Source organism: Henckelia pumila, chromosome 2, assembly GCF_033568475.1.
Source record: "Henckelia pumila isolate YLH828 chromosome 2, ASM3356847v2, whole genome shotgun sequence".
In the NCBI taxonomy this organism is placed as follows: Eukaryota; Viridiplantae; Streptophyta; class Magnoliopsida; order Lamiales; family Gesneriaceae; genus Henckelia; species Henckelia pumila.
In genome coordinates this window covers 120626999-120644058 of record NC_133121.1, presented here as the reverse complement: position 1 = coordinate 120644058, position 17060 = coordinate 120626999, and the positions used below count along the sequence as shown (strand labels likewise).

The 17060-nt window shown below is 35.9% G+C and overlaps 1 protein-coding gene across 4 annotated transcripts; it reads right to left on the bottom strand.

The window, feature by feature from the left end:
• Positions 1 to 309: 309 nt before the first annotated feature.
• On the bottom strand, positions 310 to 10207 carry LOC140879851 (histone-lysine N-methyltransferase ATXR7). 4 transcript variants are annotated; one of them, XM_073283784.1, is made up of 19 exons: positions 9988 to 10207; positions 9206 to 9849; positions 8942 to 9058; positions 7339 to 7662; positions 6944 to 7264; positions 6545 to 6856; positions 5812 to 6417; positions 5370 to 5712; positions 5123 to 5266; positions 4584 to 5002; positions 4385 to 4507; positions 3507 to 3587; positions 2961 to 3014; positions 2709 to 2860; positions 1883 to 1926; positions 1745 to 1802; positions 1172 to 1282; positions 991 to 1089; positions 310 to 732 (listed from the first exon to the last, which is right to left on the bottom strand). In XM_073283784.1, exons 2-15 carry the CDS (start codon positions 9818 to 9820, stop codon positions 1905 to 1907), a joined length of 3633 nt encoding a protein of 1210 aa, XP_073139885.1. In that variant the 5' UTR covers positions 9821 to 9849; positions 9988 to 10207; the 3' UTR covers positions 310 to 732; positions 991 to 1089; positions 1172 to 1282; positions 1745 to 1802; positions 1883 to 1904. The 4 variants fall into 4 exon arrangements, with proteins under 4 accessions (XP_073139885.1, XP_073139883.1, XP_073139884.1 ...); XM_073283782.1 differs by having other exon boundaries at positions 6539 to 6856; positions 9988 to 10206; XM_073283783.1 differs by having other exon boundaries at positions 6539 to 6856; positions 9206 to 10207.
• Between the last annotated feature and the right edge of the window lie 6853 nt (positions 10208 to 17060).

Genomic DNA, 17060 nt, shown 5'->3' with positions numbered 1-17060 from the left:
AAATTTTATGATGAACGTGAGGCATCTTGAATTCATGTCCATCAACGAAACGGGACCGTCTTTACATAGAAACCTCATGCTCAACAATTGTATGGTGAAATTAATATAGTTGATCGTGTCAAATCTCCTGTAGTGTAGTAGTCCATATAATGCGGTTTGCTACATTGATTTTCACTGCATAACGATATATTTAATACATGTTGGCCATGTATGATACACAAATTCTCAAAACAGTTTAGGAGAAAATAGAACACATGGGTGAGCTCAATTACAATAACCCAATATATTGGAATATAAACAAGTAGCAACTGGAGGAATCAGGATTTGATTTATGGTTAGATTTCAAATACAATTCTTTATCGTCATTTTTCCTACATCTTGTAAAATGAACAAGCATGACTACGTTAACAAACTGCCCCGTACGGCAGCAAATTATTAAATTTCAACGACCACATACCAACAGGCATTCCTGCGTTAACATATGCAAAATTTGAAAAGTGAATAGTATTTTTGTACATGTAATTGAATTTTCCAAAATTTGTCCCAAAAGCAGCAAAAATAGACTACTTATTTCAATTCTTGAGAGGAGAAACTCATCTGCAACTGAGAGATATCATCAGGAGCATGGACAAGGATGTGGCACTATCGTCACTGACCGAGCCATAGAATGAAAGGGGGATCCAAGGTGAGAATACCACAGGAAGTCATGAACGGCTTGATACAGTCCATAACCTAAAAGAGTTTTCAACCGAAATCAACACAGAATCCTCATCCAGAAGATTTATGGCATTGCATACGCACGCATACAGGATTTGTCAGGAACATGAAAATGCGTCAAGAAAAGTTTGCCAACGAAGAACACCGATTAGTTTCCAACAGTGAATAAAGTGAAGGAAAAAGAAAGGGAAAAGTCTGATATCACAGTTACAGCCACCAAAAAAGAAAAGAAAATGGAAACTAATGAGTAAATACTGCAACTGTCATTTTTACCTTCTTCATTTCAATATTTATTAGTAATGCACAAAATAATGGCAGGGACAGGATCAACCATTGTCGGGTGGAGAATGCCACATCAACTCATTCAGTGAGCTGTTCAAAATCAAGATACTTCATTGAAAGAACTAGGAAATTAATGTAACACGGATAAAGGTAGAAACTATCCGAGCAGCACCTTAAAAATTCAATATCAAACAGTATGCCGAGTATCACATTTCAAGCATTGTGCTACCACAGATGGACCTCAAAACTCAACAACTGCCCCACCTTCCATTGCGGCGTCAACCTAAATGAGACATATAGAAAAGCCAAGACTGAAGGAAGTGATGAATAGTTTTAACATCAAAGCTCCCAAAAGAACCCAGTAAGAAAAAGACAATCTCCAGTTTTTTCCAACATTTGGTCTTAATCGTCAGAAAATGTTTCATAACCCAGCTTCTGAAAATCATCTAATCTGACTATCTCGACTATAATAACACTAATAAATTTCATCGCAGCTGTCATAAGAGGAATATTTACATCTTGCACAAAGGATTTTATCAGCGAACATGCCAAATTGTACATGCATGGTTACAGGCACATCACTATTGCTCTTAGTGAGACTGTCAAGATAAGAACGTTACAATGGTGAATGATGAACTTCATTCTTGGTCGGTATTTAGGTTTCAGAATTCAAATCAAAGATCCACAAACTTGCAAAAAAAAGATGCACACACATATATATAATGAAATGGATAACAGAGGTTACCAGGATAATAGCTGTCGCAAATTCGAAGTCTGGTAGAGATTATACGGTTTCGGGTAGCCTATCAGAATGAGGAAAATGAGGGCCATTAAATTAAAAAAAAATAAATTTGATCTAATTTTAAAAATGAGAGTATGTTACCAGCAGGTGAACTTTTCTAGCTTCAGTTCAATGACCCACGGCACCTAAAACAAGTCGGCAACAGAATGAAAACCGGATGATTGCAGACAATACAATATCATAACAAAAAAGTGAGAAAAGTCAATAGAAAAAGAGCAAAGCTCGGGAGTAGGCTAAACACTTGGTGCACACATTTGTGAGAATTCTCCCGTTGAGAAAAAATTGAAACATGAAAGTTTATAACGCACAAGTCATTTTTTTAAATCATATTTTCTTGAAATACTGCATGATGTAATGACAATAAAAAATATCATAATATATATAAACCATAACTAAGGTGATTTACTTTTGATAAGGAAAATTCGCCTAAAGAAAAAGGAAATGAGATGACTAATTCATAACATCTATAGTTATTCTGCTTGTATAAATAGTCACTTTGAGAGCATCAGTATGAGGATTCCCAAGTACAGTAATCATAAAAGTCGTTCACAGTATAATATATCTAGCAGGCAACAAAAGATATTCAAAATACACAATCGGTATATCCAACAATACAAGTAACTGAAAATCATTAGGAAGCTTTTAAAAACATGGATAACAAAACCACTACAATCCTTTAGAAATCCATTCGTAAATGTTATTAAAATATCCCAAAACCCCAGATCAGAAGCAAAATGTCAAATCTTAAAGGTCATTGAGTTATGATTTATGAAGACAAACTATACACAAGCTTTGGGGATCGCCGTCATGTAAATCTCCACTAAATGAAAAATGGGACCCTTACAGTCCAATATGTAACCGGTCCGTACTCCAACATCAAATTCATATTTATAACTAGGCTTTTTACCTCTTAGAACCGCAGTTGCAAGGAATCTTTTTCTCTTCAAGTGGAAACTTGTAATTGTAAGTGAGTTCTTCTCCTGCTGCAATATGCCTCTTTGCATATATGAATATCTTTTTCTGACCCTCAACACTTATGACCTTTGTGTAGCAATTAGGCTGCATTGAAATTAATGCCTCGGTGATTTCCTATTTAGAATCGATATGATATACAAATGATAACACCCCACATAACAATAACCTTTCATCCAGTGCTCACCTCACAAGAATGATTTATAAATCTAGCTATCCCTCCACGCTTTGTGGCATCAACCTGCCCAAAATACAAAAAATATAAGCAAAATTTGTAGATTAATGCATAAATTTATAGCTTTCTTTAGACTATAATATTGTCACGCTAGGAGAAGGTGATACAAAACATATTAGTTTCTGTCAAGATAGGGACAAGCTCACATCCATAATGAAAAAATAAAAGGTCCATTGCCTCTGATGAAGGGGCCAACTGAGATGGTAAAAAGCCATAATCACCAAAATAAATCAACTAAAGAGATACAAGAGAATTGCAGCAAAAGTTAAAGAGAACCTAGTGAAAATATGATCACAAAGAATATTCAACTGAAAACAAATACAAGGCATTACAGATTTCCATACGAGATAATATCTGTAGGCATTGCACAATGCCTATTTCTCTTTGTCTAGAAAAGAGTAAGAATTTTACAGGTTGAGCAGATTCAAGTATTCTCATACCACACAACCATCATCTAATCTGAAAAGACAGGTTGAGCAGATTCAAGTATTCTCATACCACACAACCATCATCTAATCTGAAAAGATAGCTGCTTCCAATTCCCATCTTCTCGTACTGGCATTCCCGTATATCAGATATCTACACGATTGAAAGAAAATGTCTTAAGTTATGAAACAAACTTGAATTAGAATGACATCAGCAGAATATACCAACATCAAAATTCGAAATGGCATCAGAAGAAGATATGATAACTTAGAAACCATTAGTTAGTGTGGGGGTGGGGGATTTTAAGTCCCCCCTTCACAGTGGAGTCTCTGTACAAAAAAATTGAACTCTGGTACAGAAGTTCAAAGAAAGTGTGTTTACTACTCAATCACACGAGAGTTCTCTCTTGATCTGGAAAGCGTAGACTGGGACTTTTGAACCCATGGGAAAGACCAACCTCACCAGATGCCAGTAATGAGAGAGGCTAATGAACATAGATAGTGTTTATGCAAGGATTCTAAAAATGTGTGCTACAAAAGAAATATCTGCACGTTTCTTTAGCTTTAATAACTTGTCCACAAATGCATGTATAACAGTTCCCTCTATCAGACAAGGAAAAGCTTAAAAGTTTTCAATTAATTAGTCCAAAAATCCTACTCTTGTACTTTAAAAAGTCGCATGAGTTTAATTACCATTTCCATTTAATCATGAGTCGTGAGATGGCGATATCTCCTATACCATAGTGAAAAGGAAAAAAAAAATCTATAAAATTGACAGATTAGAATCTTCATGAAAGCAATTATCCTATCAAACAATAAATATAAACAAATAGCCTTCTTTTATAGTTAGAAGGCAATCTTGAAACAGAAGTATACAAATTAACTTGGCATAGGTTAAGTAAAAAATTCTTTGCATAAACATGAAGTGCAGAATGGAATTGGAATGCTTACACGAGACCGGATAAGTTCTCCAACATATTCTATAACAAAGTCCTCTGCTTCGATTGACTCCAATGCAACAAGACCCCAGTCGTGTATCTTGCTTCTTTGGAAACGTAGGCGCTTAATCCTTCCCTGGCCAAAAAAGATTTATTAAAATACAAATTAGGGAAGAGCCGAAAAAAGGCGAGATGATCCATCCTCTGATTACCTTCAACTGTGTCATTTTCAACAGATCAGTACCTTCTGCAGCAGCAAGAAGGTTACGCAGCTTGGCCCGGTTCGTTCTCGCAGAAAGTCCTTTAACACTAGCTAAATGAGTTCCACTACAATCGGAATTAATATAATGGGAATGGATATGACTACCCCTGATACGAGCTCTTTCTGAGGGACTAGTACTCAAAGCCCATCTACGCCATTCCCAGCCATCGACAGATGACCGAGCACAACCATCAGACCGGGGAGAAGATTTCTCTGCCCCAGATTTACTTATATCGATCTTTCGTGTGTCTATATGTTTGCTTACTTCTCGCTTAGCATCACCATTTTCTAGTTTCAGGACTTTTCCTGATCGAGAATCCGGTGCTTCATCATTCAGTTGCTTCTTTTTAAGCTTTGTGACCTTGCTTGCTGCATAGGAGAATTGACATCCACAAATTAAATAACCAAAAGCTTCATATCAACAATTTGCCACCATAAGTGGAGGCAGGTCAAAGGAAATATAATAAAGAGAAACGAGATGACACCAACATTTTGACACTTTTGTGCCATCGCCACTAGATTGAAATTCCGAACAGTTGGATTCCCGGCTCCTGGCACGAGTACTCCACTCAACATTACAATGCTTGTTGGCAAGCAAAGAGGTATTCAGCGTGCTACAAGTTGAATCTTTTCCTAAAGAACCATTTTTGAGTAAAATGTTTATATCGAGTCAATATACTAAAACTTAAATGATAGCTAAAAAACTGCAAGTATGTTACTGTAAAGAAGAAAATACCTCGGTTAATAAGATCAACTTCCCCTGATATTTGACTACACATACGTTGAGAAGATGAGCTTTCCCCAAATAAACCAGCTTGATCACATGGTTTGCCCTTTTTCTTTAAACCTGAAATCCTTTTTTGAACTTTTGCAGTCTCTGATAAATCTTTGAGAGTCTGAACACTCCTTGACCTCTTGCTTAATTGTTTCTTATAATTGTCTAATAGAGACTCAAAATAGGAAATTGATCTTTCCTGACCCATTTTCCTCTTACGAGAATATGTATATCTTCCAAGTAATAAAGATGACCCCAAACAATCATCCACACGATGAATGTCATTACACAATTCTACTGTCACCTGTAGCAAAGAAAATTAATGAAAGCAAAACAAAAAACCTAAACGAACCATTTATCTACAAAGAAGGCAATCACAGAAAACAGAAATGTGAGAACCTACCTTAGGATAGCTGGATTCAAGTTTCCTTGAAGAGAGCCACATCATTATTTCTTTTTCAATGGTGTCGTCAACATATAATTGTTTCAGCCCACTCATGACACTTTGATATATTCGCTCTCGGCTGATCATCAACACCACCTGAAGAGCAGTTTTCCAGGTCTGTTCATATTTTTCAAATGAAGGTGCTTGACAAATTTGAGACAGAGTCGAAAAATCTGTAAATCCTTCCAGTTGAGGTGGTCGCAATCCATCAACTTGAATATCACAAGCATCATTTACATGCACGGGCAAGTTCTGAAATGCCTCCAAGGAGAATCGCGATAAAGAACAATGTTCCATAGTTTCCTCATATAAAACCGGCCGCAGTCTATCTACTTCAACATTATTTTTGTCATCTAAATGCACTGGTAATTTCTGAAATGCACCTTTTGAAAGACTAGTAATAAACACTTCAGGACTGTTAAAAGCATCATGACACAACTGTGCTCCCGCAGATTTACAAGCATATCCAACATCATCTGCTGGTGACAACTTTGAAACATGAGGAGCTTTGGAAGAATCAAATCCACTTGATTGGTCAGGCGCAACAGCAGACTCTGGAGTGACCTGCAAAGACTTAGGATTCTATCAGACAGATGCTGACATGCTTGGCAAAAAACATTCATGATATTTAAACCCGAAGCTCTTTTCCCAAGGGGAAAGGGAACTAGCAAAGGCAGGTTCTCACCAATACCTCTTGGACCTGACTCTTTTGTGGAGAAACAACAATTTTCTTCACTTCCTCATCAACTACAGCTCCAAAGTAATGAGACAAAGACAATTTTGCAGATGAATGGAGATCATTCAATACATATTCCAGAATCAGCTTCATCCCGTCAAATGACGTTTCAGAGTTTAAAAGAATTGCTCTAGAAGAGCTTTCTTTCTTGCACAAAGACGAAGAAACAAATTGCATATGTGCTTGTATGTGCGTTCTCATTCTCACTGGTTCAAAGCCTGGGGGACAATCTGCATCGCAACTAGCCGTATCTTGATCGTGTATTAGCTGTCAAGCCATGAAAGTCAATTTCATCATTTATCCACCACATAAAAAAGGAAAACTCAATAAAAGTTTACAAACAGAGTCAATTACATATTCAGCTGGTATATCTTTGATATTTCCGGAGTACTCGTATGAAATGCCTTGTTTAGGAGAGGAAAAAAGCTTCATCCTACTCCATTCAGATGAATACTCAGCAACCGGATCATAAAAGATGGTATTCCACATGTCTTGCATAGAAGTATTATATAGCGTCCTACAAAGTGTCCTACAAGCAGCCCAAAAGTTTTCCAGGCTTCCAATGTTAAATCTTGGAGATCTTACTGTTTCACAACAACTTTCGATGTTGGTGCTGGTTAATTCTTCCTCATCCTCAACTGCGACGAAGTCCTTGCCCTTGTGACACTTTTGGAACTGTCAAAACAGTAAAACTACATTTGTACAAGTCAAGTAGTAAAATAACATTCTTTCAAGCAGTGATTACCTACCAGTCTGCCATCTGCGCATAAGGATCTAGCTGATTGAATGACTCGTTCAGCCTTATGATCCTTCTGAGTTTTCTGGGTGGCAAGAGACTCAGAAATTATGCATCCAACAATCTCATCAAGTACTAGTTTACGGGCAGTTTTCATGATTCCAAGGTAAAGCTGAGAACAAACTTCTTCAGAAATCATAGATATCAATCTCGATACTGTTCCAGACACTTGAACATTGGCATCACACAAAGAGACAGCTCCAAGTCCAGCCATTCTCCAAGTATTTAACAGTGATTCCAATGGCAAAGGTCTATACTTGTTATCAACATGATATATCTGTCCAAATCACCACAAAGCAGCAATAAGGAATTTTTTTTTGATAGGAAACTATAATGTTATATATAAAATTAGATTAGAAGATTTACAAAAGGTGGACTAGTGGTCGATCTTTGGCTATTTTAGACTTGTATAGGGATTGGAAATTGGTTTTGATTTAGTTTGATAACTGTGGTTGTTTGCATTGGATAATAGTTAGCTTAACTGAAAAACTAAATTCTCGACCATCACCAATTCTTAACTCATGAAACGAAAATGCCAACAGGCACTAGAAATCATGTTGTGATTCTTGAAAAATATTCTAAGTCAGTCTGAATTACACAAGCCAAAATTTAGGTGTCCATTCGTTAGAGAACAGGTTTGGAACCTCCCTAGGGCAAACTGGTGGGAGAAGCAATGCCAAAAAATAACTCTGATGTTACTGATTTATAGGAACACCTGTTCATGAGCAACAACCTAGGTTTAACATTTGACACGCAGACTATCTTCATTCTTCAGTACAAGTGTGCAGCATATAAACAAGGTCAATTGAACTTAGGAGTATATTGAGCTTCTGAGATAACTTGGTCATAACTGTAGAGAGAGGTGATAACCACTTTCTTTTTTACCCCTTTGTTTTTGTTAAGAAATAATCATAGCAGAACTGTAGCAGTAGTTGTAATAATAACAGTCGCAGTAGTAGAAGTTACGAACATAAAACAAAGCATTAAAATGATAATGACGCATCATTTTTTCAAGACAATAAGTTACTAACTTGTCCACTGAAGTATGTAAGGAACTAAAGGAGAAAAATAATTCATTAACAAACAAAAGCATGCCTTTGACAAAAGAAAACTTGGTGAGTGATATACGGATGAAATCAGGATCCATGTAAAGCCTTCAGATAAGTTAAAGTTGTCCAAAATACGATGCTGGTAAGGCCTGTCACCAGGCTTCCTTCTCACACAAATCAGCCAGCGTAAACTCAAAAATAAAATACTCAATTTACATATTTGATCACTATACCAAATGCTGGCTCCAATTTCAATAATTCAACTACATAACCTTGGAGGGTAGATACGGCAGGAATATTCATATTCTGGCATGTCAATGGGACTATGTCACTATATGCAAAATAAAACAATATCTGTGCTAATGCTGGAAAATGGGCCAAGCTCCTCTACTAAAAAAAAAAACCACAAAAAACTTTGTAAATGACTCATCATCTCAAACAAAGGGATGAAGCCATCCATCACCAATTATGTGCGTACAAAGAAAATTATGATCGCTTATAAATTACCACCACAGAATTGTCAACATATCCAAAGTGACACCAGGAGTAGAGTTCAGTGAGAGAGTGTGGCCCATGCTTTCTCCCGTCAGCATCTTCAAAAATCCAACAAGATTCATCTCCTGGCTGCAATTTCAAACAGCATGATGATCAAATTACGAGAACTTGAAAGGCACGAAAACTTTTTGAAGTGTTCGTCTCAGCAATTAAAAAAAAACTTTCTTCAAGGTTTTAGGAAAAACTTTCTTTGAGAATAGTGCAAATCTCTCCTACCAGTTGTAGACCTGCAGTGATTTCAGTGTTCTCGGGCATAGGAATTTTATGGTTGTTGCGATGGTCATCATCTGTTAATTCTTTCACCTGAGGGGCAGCTACATTTAAGTAAACAAAGCCGGTGGCAACATGGTCAGGAAATTGCTTGAAGTACTTGAGTGGCACAGGATTGTTAACACTTCCGTTTAGTATGGGATAAACAGGTAGCTCTTCCGGCAAGAAACCAGTATGTAACCCATCATAGAGCTGCTGCTGAATGTAAGGGCCACAGAACTGACCGTTCTGATTAAGATACATCCATCCAGTCGCATCCGCAGAATTCCCAATGTCATGATTTGAGGTCCCACATATATTTCCAGATAGTGAATCATTGATGTCACTACCATTAAACTCACAGCTCGTGGAAGCTCCAACTTGAGTATCACAATCTCGTCCAGAAGAAGAAACATAAAATAACGAGGGACTAAGGTAGGAACCATCATCTACGCTTTGTATGCCATCTTCCGAGGTCGATAGCTCAATCCTTGTCCCAGAATTAAACAAAGAAGATTCATACTCGTGGAAATAGCTTTTCTTCACGCTACTATTGGCACGGAAACCAACTGATGACACCATCACTTATACCAATGCAAAGTCCCACAAATCTGTTCGCAGAAGAAAACAGTTTTTGTTCTTTCATTCATTACAACACATAACTCACTGGAAAAAAATTGAACAAGAAGAATTGATTGGTTTTGAATGAGATCAATCCACAAAATCGTAACGGTCAAGGAATAATCGACCTGGCGCAACCGTGGTTATCGAAAATAAGCCAAACGAACGGCTCCGATGAATTTCTGCCTGGATTTAGCGAGTAGATCCGTCGCCGCCGTGCTGTGGGATTGCCTTCTCTTATCTTACATTCGCTTGAAGATCAAAATATATCTTGTAGGAGAATCGGTGAAGAAGATCTCAATCCTCAGAGGTGAATAGTGGATTTAACCTAGACCACACGAGTATGACATTACACGTGCGTATGAACGAGACTCCGATGACGGGGGATAATTGCATTCTACCCCTTGTAAAAATCCTAATTGTCACGAAATCTCCTATAAAAAATTAATAGGCTAATATGCCCTTGAATTTTTAAATATTTTGCTCATAACCCCCTGTAATCAATGTGGTGAATTCACACGTGATAACTGATAAATGTAATTGTTTATGATATTTGATTTTTTGTGCACATCATTTGAATAATTTACCTTCCATCTTGAGGCTAAAATATTTGTGTTCCTCTCTTATCTTTCATATAATAAACATTGAATTTTTCATTAAAAATATATAGCTTTCCATAATTAATTCCTAAATACTAGCTTATTATTTATATATATATAAATAATATATATTTATAAATATAATATATATATATATATATATATACCCGATGATAACTTCTAATTTTTTGGAAATAAAAAAACAATTTATTGTATTTTTAAAAAATAAATTATCTCTCTATTTTTAATTGAAGTACATTATATTAATTAATAATTGTTTTGAAAATTGTATCGCATTGTATTGAAAAAATGTTGATCTTTAAATTCACAATATTGATTTTTCAGGAAAAAAATTTTTGCCAAAGACAAATAGATTACACTAGTGAGTTAAATTTAATTAGTAAAATCAAATTAGATTACACGAGTAAGTTAATTTAAAAAAATTTCCATTCAAAAAAAATAGCATAATAAATTATAGATAAAAGTGAAAACAAATTATATTAAAAATATTGTATTAAAACAGAATTTTTTTTGTTTTGATTATTTTCCTACAACCGTCTATAATTTTAAAATAGAGTAAACAAGTGAGTTATATTATAATTTTGTCTCCATTAAAAAAACAAATCACCATCTTAAATGAAATAAATTGTGTTAGTATTATATTAAAACAAAATTTACTAAACATTTTGTACTTTCAATATTATTAAAATAATAATATATTCTAATTCTTTATAATAAATGAAATTTATATTATTTAATATTTTATTATTTAAATTTAATATATTATTTATTAAAAATAATACGTATGAACCAACTATATTATTTATTACTTTCCTTATTCTAATTTTATTTTTATTTTTAGTTTTAAAAATATAAATATGGATCGGGCTTCTTCTTGCAGCAATTTCTCTTTTGTTTTCATTTTTATCTATAATTTATTATGCTAATATTTTTTGAATGGAAAAAATTTTAAATTAACTTGCTCGCGTAATCTAGTTTGATTTTACTAATTAAATTTAACTCACTTGTGCAATCTACTTGTCTTTGGAAAAATTTTGTTTCCTGCAAAATCATTATTGTGAATCTAAAGATCAATATTTTTTCAAAATAATAAAATACAGTTTGCAAAACAGTTATTATAATGTACTTCAATTAAAAATAGAGATACAATTTATTTTTTAAAAATACAATAAAATATTTTTTTCTTTCCAAAAAATTAAAAGTTATCATCGTGTATAAATATATATTATATTTATTAATATATATTATTTGTTTATTTATATATATATAGTAAATAAATAATATGCTAGTATCTAGGAATTAATTATGGAAAGCTATATATTTTTAATGAAAAATTCAATGTTTATTATATGAAAAACAAGAGAGGGAAAAAAAATATTTTAGCCTCAAGATGGAGGGTAAATTAGTCAAATGATGTGCAAAAAAAATCAAATATAATAAACAATTGCATTTATCACGCGTGAATTCACAACATTGATTGCAGGGAGTTATGAACAAAATATTTAAAAATTCAAGGGCATATTAGCTTATTAATTTTTCATAGGGGGTTTTGTAACAATTAAGATTTTCACAAGGGGGCCGAATGCAATTAGCCCGATGACGGGATTCGGGGCCTGGTTTTTTTATTTAAATTGGATATTGGACTCAAATTGGCTTTTAGATCTAGGCCCAATATATTTTGTAGCGTATACATAGATCCACTCGACTTAATCCAAATTTCTTAAGGACCGTCTAGTTTCATTTTATTTTCTTGCTATGGTTGTCGACACTAACAACTTAAATGAAGTGGAGGATCTTTATCAAAATTCAAAAGCTTACTTTGGAGGAAGAAGAAGGGGGGCGCACTTCAATTCGAACAAATTAAAGATGAGAGCTCTTTTCTCGATTTTAAGTGGTGTATTGTTGGTCGATTCTTGACGGATCGACCAATCAACTTTACAACCATGAAAAACACTTTGGCTGGAGTATGGTGTTCGGTGAAATGAGTCAGTATCAAGACACTGGGATCCAATCTATATCTATTCCAGTTTTACCATGAGTTAGACGTTCAAAGAGTGATGACTGAAGGACTTTGGACTTTCGATCAACATTGATTGGTTATGACGCTTATGGAATTCGGGTTAAATCATCAGGTCCCTCTTTTTAGTGTTAATTTTTGGGTGCAAGTTTATGATCTTCCTAGCGGATTTATGACAGAAAAAATGGCTAAAGATATCGGAAACTTTATTGGATGTTTTGTGAAAGCCGACCCCAACAATTTTGTAGGTGGGTGGAGATCGTATATGCGTATTCGCGTGCTTATAGATATTCAAAAATCGCTCAAAATAAAGATGAAGATCAAGAAGGACGGGGAGAGTTGGAGTTGGGTGAACTTTAAATATGAGAAGCTATCTACTTTTTACTTTTTTTGTGGTGTTCTAGGTCATTCGGACAAGTTTTGCGAAAAATTTTATGACTATCCGAATAAAAATGTGGATAAATTATTTGGGGTGTGGCTTCGAGCACCTTCTAGGATGCCCAGAAATATTGCTGGTGCAAGATGGCTACGCTCTGATTTTGAGGTCGGGGCTTCTACTAACCCTCCGGTAGAGCTAGACAAGATTAAGGTAGTTGCCCTGAATCCCATTTACAATAATCAATCAAGTGATTATTGTCTTAATCGTATTAGCAGCTCTGATCGTGATGATCACAGAAGTCAAGGAAATATGGGTAGGATGCAGACTGATGTGATAGGAAAAAGTATAGTCACTGTGGAAGGTAGTGTGAGTCACCTCGATGATAATAATGAGGAAATGCTAGTTGTGGTGGACCCAAAGAGGAGGCGAGTAAAGGATGGAGTTGGTCCCAACTTTTCTCTGAAGCTAGACGTTCCTGAGGCCCAAGAAATTAATTTGGATCCAAAAAAACTTTGTAGAGGGCTATCAGGCCATATGACAACTCTTAGTTGGAACTGTCGTGGGCTGCCCCCACGAACAGTTCAAGAATTATTGGACCTTGTGTCCAAGTGTAAGCCCAATTTGGTGTTCCTTATGGAGTTAAAAATTGATAAATATAAAGTTGAGCGTGTTAAGTTGAAACTGGGTTTTGAAGGTCTGTTTGTAGTTTCAGGTCTGAATAATGGGGTGAAATAGCTTTATTTTGGAAGGAAAAATCGATGGTCAGGTTGTTGGCTTATTCTAGTAATTTTATTGATGTTGCGGTTACTATCCCAGGTATGGAGGAGTGGAGGCTTACTTGTTATTATGGGTTTCCGGAGAGAAGTCGTCGTCAGCTTTCTTGGGATTTATTACGTACACTCTCGCATCGTTCATATTTACCTTGGTGTTGTATCGGAGACTTTAATGACATGCTTTCGCAATCGAAAAAAAGAGGTAACATCAGACATCCTATCTCTTTAATTAATGGGTTTCGAGAAGCAGTTGAAGATTGTGGGCTGATCGATTTGGGGATGCGAGGGCATATGTTTACTTGGGAGAAAAGTAGAGGTTCGAGGCAATTTATGGAAGAAAGGTTGAATCGAGTCATGGCTAATTCTTACTGGAGCAGGGTAGTCGGTAAAGCAGAGGTCTCAAATTTAGAGGTGGTGAATTCGGATCACAGTGCTATATTCTTGAATATTCTTTATTCGATATTTTATCGGCGGAAATGGGTTCGATTCAAAAATTCTTGGTTATTCGAACCCGAATGTAGGAATATTGTCTATTCTGGTTGGGTTAGATCAGTTGAAATAGACATTCAAAGTCGTATTGCATTTTGTGGAAATGAGCTACAAAATTGGGGAGATAAGATTAGACAAAAATTTAAGTTTTTGATCAATAAATGTAGAGAAAGGTTATACAATTTTAAGAGATTGCATTTGGCTCATGCTGATCAACAAATATTGGAGACTCGTCATAAACTGGATTTGCCGCTTGCTCAAGAGGAAACCTTCTGGAAACAAAGGGCAAAATTATTTTGGCTTAAATCAGGGGATGCTAATACCAAACTTTTCCATCATTATGCATCTTCTAGAAAACGGAAAAATAATATTGTGTCTCTAACAGATACCACAGGGAAACGGTGTTCTTGGGGCGATGGCATGAACGAACTCATCATGTCTTATTTCCAAAACTTGTTCGAATCAAATGAAGACCGTACTCATAACTTCATTCCCCTATGTTCTAAACGTCTAGAACATGATCAGGTTCAGATCCTTTTGCAGCCTTTTGATGAGCTTGAAGTTAAGGCAGCTTTATTTTCTATGCATCCGGATAAATCTCCAGGGCCGGATGGGATGAACCCTGGTTTCTACCAAAACTTATGGGATATTACAGGTACTCATGTTACCTCTAATTGTTTGGATTTCTTAAATAGTTGCTATTTCCCAGAGAACTTGAATGACACTTCTATTGTATTGATCCCAAAAAAGAAACGGCCTGAAGTTATATTTGATCTTCACCCTATTTCCCTATGCAATGTGATTTACAAAATCGTTTCAAAAGTTATGGCTAATAGATTGAAGAAAGTGATTAACTCTATTATTTCGGAGCAGCAGAGTGCTTTTATTTATGGGAGGAGTATTATCGATAATGTTATTATTGCTTTTGAAATCAGCTATCATCTTAAATGCAAACGTACAAGAAAAAAGGGGGCAGCATCTCTTAAGATTGATATGTCTAAAGCGTATGATCGAGTTGAATGACATTTCTTGAAAGCTATGATGATAAGCATGGGTTTCCCTCCTAAATGGGTTGAGCTAGTAATGATGTGTGTGTCTTCAGTTAAATACATGGTTGTGCATAATGGACATGAAGTTGGCCCCATTTATCCCAGCGAGGACATTGGAAAGGCGACCCATTATCTCCTTTTTTATTTTTATCTGTGCCGAAGGCCTTAATTCTATTTTGCAGTCTGAAGTTAATAGAGACCGGCTTCATGGCATTAAGGTGGCTAGATCGGCTCCTTCGATCTCTCACCTCTTTTTTGCAGATGATAGCTTCCTTTTTTCAGAGCTAATATGGAGGAATGCAAGGTGCTGAAAGATTGTCTTTGTGTTTATGAGGATGTTTATGTCAAATGGTAAACTTTGATAAATCATCTGTCTCGTTTAGCGCCAATGTGATTAACTCTTCGAAATCAGGGATTTGTGATGCTCTTGGGATATACCACTGATCATGGGCAATATCTGGGTCTTCCTTCTTTTATTGGAAGAAAAAAATTGATATTTTTGCATTCCTTAAGGAGAAAGCGTGGAGAAGGATGAATGGGTGAAAGGAAAAAATGTTATCTAGAGCAGGTAAAGAGATTTTGCTTAAAGAAGTGGTTCAAGCACTTTCTTTTTTATGTGATGAGTGTATTTGCGATTCCACAGTTGTTGTGTGTGGAATTGGAACATATGATGAATTCATTTTGGTGGGGAAAATCGGGGCAAAGCAGGAATGGTATGCGCTGGAAAAGTTGGCCTAAATTTTGCCAGAGGAAGAATATGGGAGGTTTGGGTTCAAGAAGCTTCATGAATTCAATTTAGCTCTTCTCGCGAAGCAAGACTGGAAACTTCTGACAGATCCAAACGCTCTTGCTTCTCGGGTTTTAAAAGCTCGGTATTTCCCTAATTGTAATTTCCTGGATGCAAAAATTGGTCATAATCCAAGCTATGTTTGGAGAAGCTTATTGATGTCCCAAGATCTTATCAGAAAGGGGGCACGTCGAAGAATCGGTTATGGCCACTAAACAAATATTTGGAATGAACCTTGGCTCCCAGATATAAACAACCCTTATTTAGAGTCCTTGGGCTGTTCTGAAATGGCCAATTCAAAAGTTAGTTCTCTGCGCATTGCTTCAAACAGTGGTTGGGATATTGATATTTTGAAGGATTTATTCTAAGAAATGGATCAAAGATTAATCTTATCGATTCCGTTAAGCCAACACTTGTGTGATGATAAATGGGTGTGAACATATACACCTAAGGGTGATTATACAGTCAAGAGTGGGTATAAACTCTTAATGAACAACATTGTGCTGGACCCTATTGCGCCAAATTTTAATTGGAAGTTTATGTGGAAACTAAAAGTGCTGGCTAAAGTGAAGAATTTTCTATGGAGACTCTTTTCCTCTTGTTTACCAACGAATAAAGCTCTCTTATCTCGGAGGGTGAATGTGATTGAGTGGTGTTACTCATCACGAGTCAGAAGATGAATTTCACGCATTAGTTGCTTGCCCTCTTGCTCGAAATGTTTGGAGTCTCACCTCTATAGGGAGTAACCTGTTAGTCACTCACTCAATCTATCTTGGAGTGGTGGAACAGTATTGTTATGCGTCACGAGCATTCAGATATCGAATTTGCTTCTATTGTTCTTTGGTTTATTTGGCAGAATAGAAATGATGTAGTTTGGAATGACAGAAGCAAGGTCGCAACTTCTATTTTCCAGTCAGCGTTCCAACTTCTTTCTCAATGGAGGGCAGCATTGATGTCGGCGGCTCCTCTTCAGCAAATCCTCTGCCTGCTCACAATACTATTTGGAAACCTCCACCAGAAAATCACTTCAAGTGTAATACAGATGTAGCGGTGTTCGAAGGAGCAGAGTTATTGGTTTTGGTTGCAT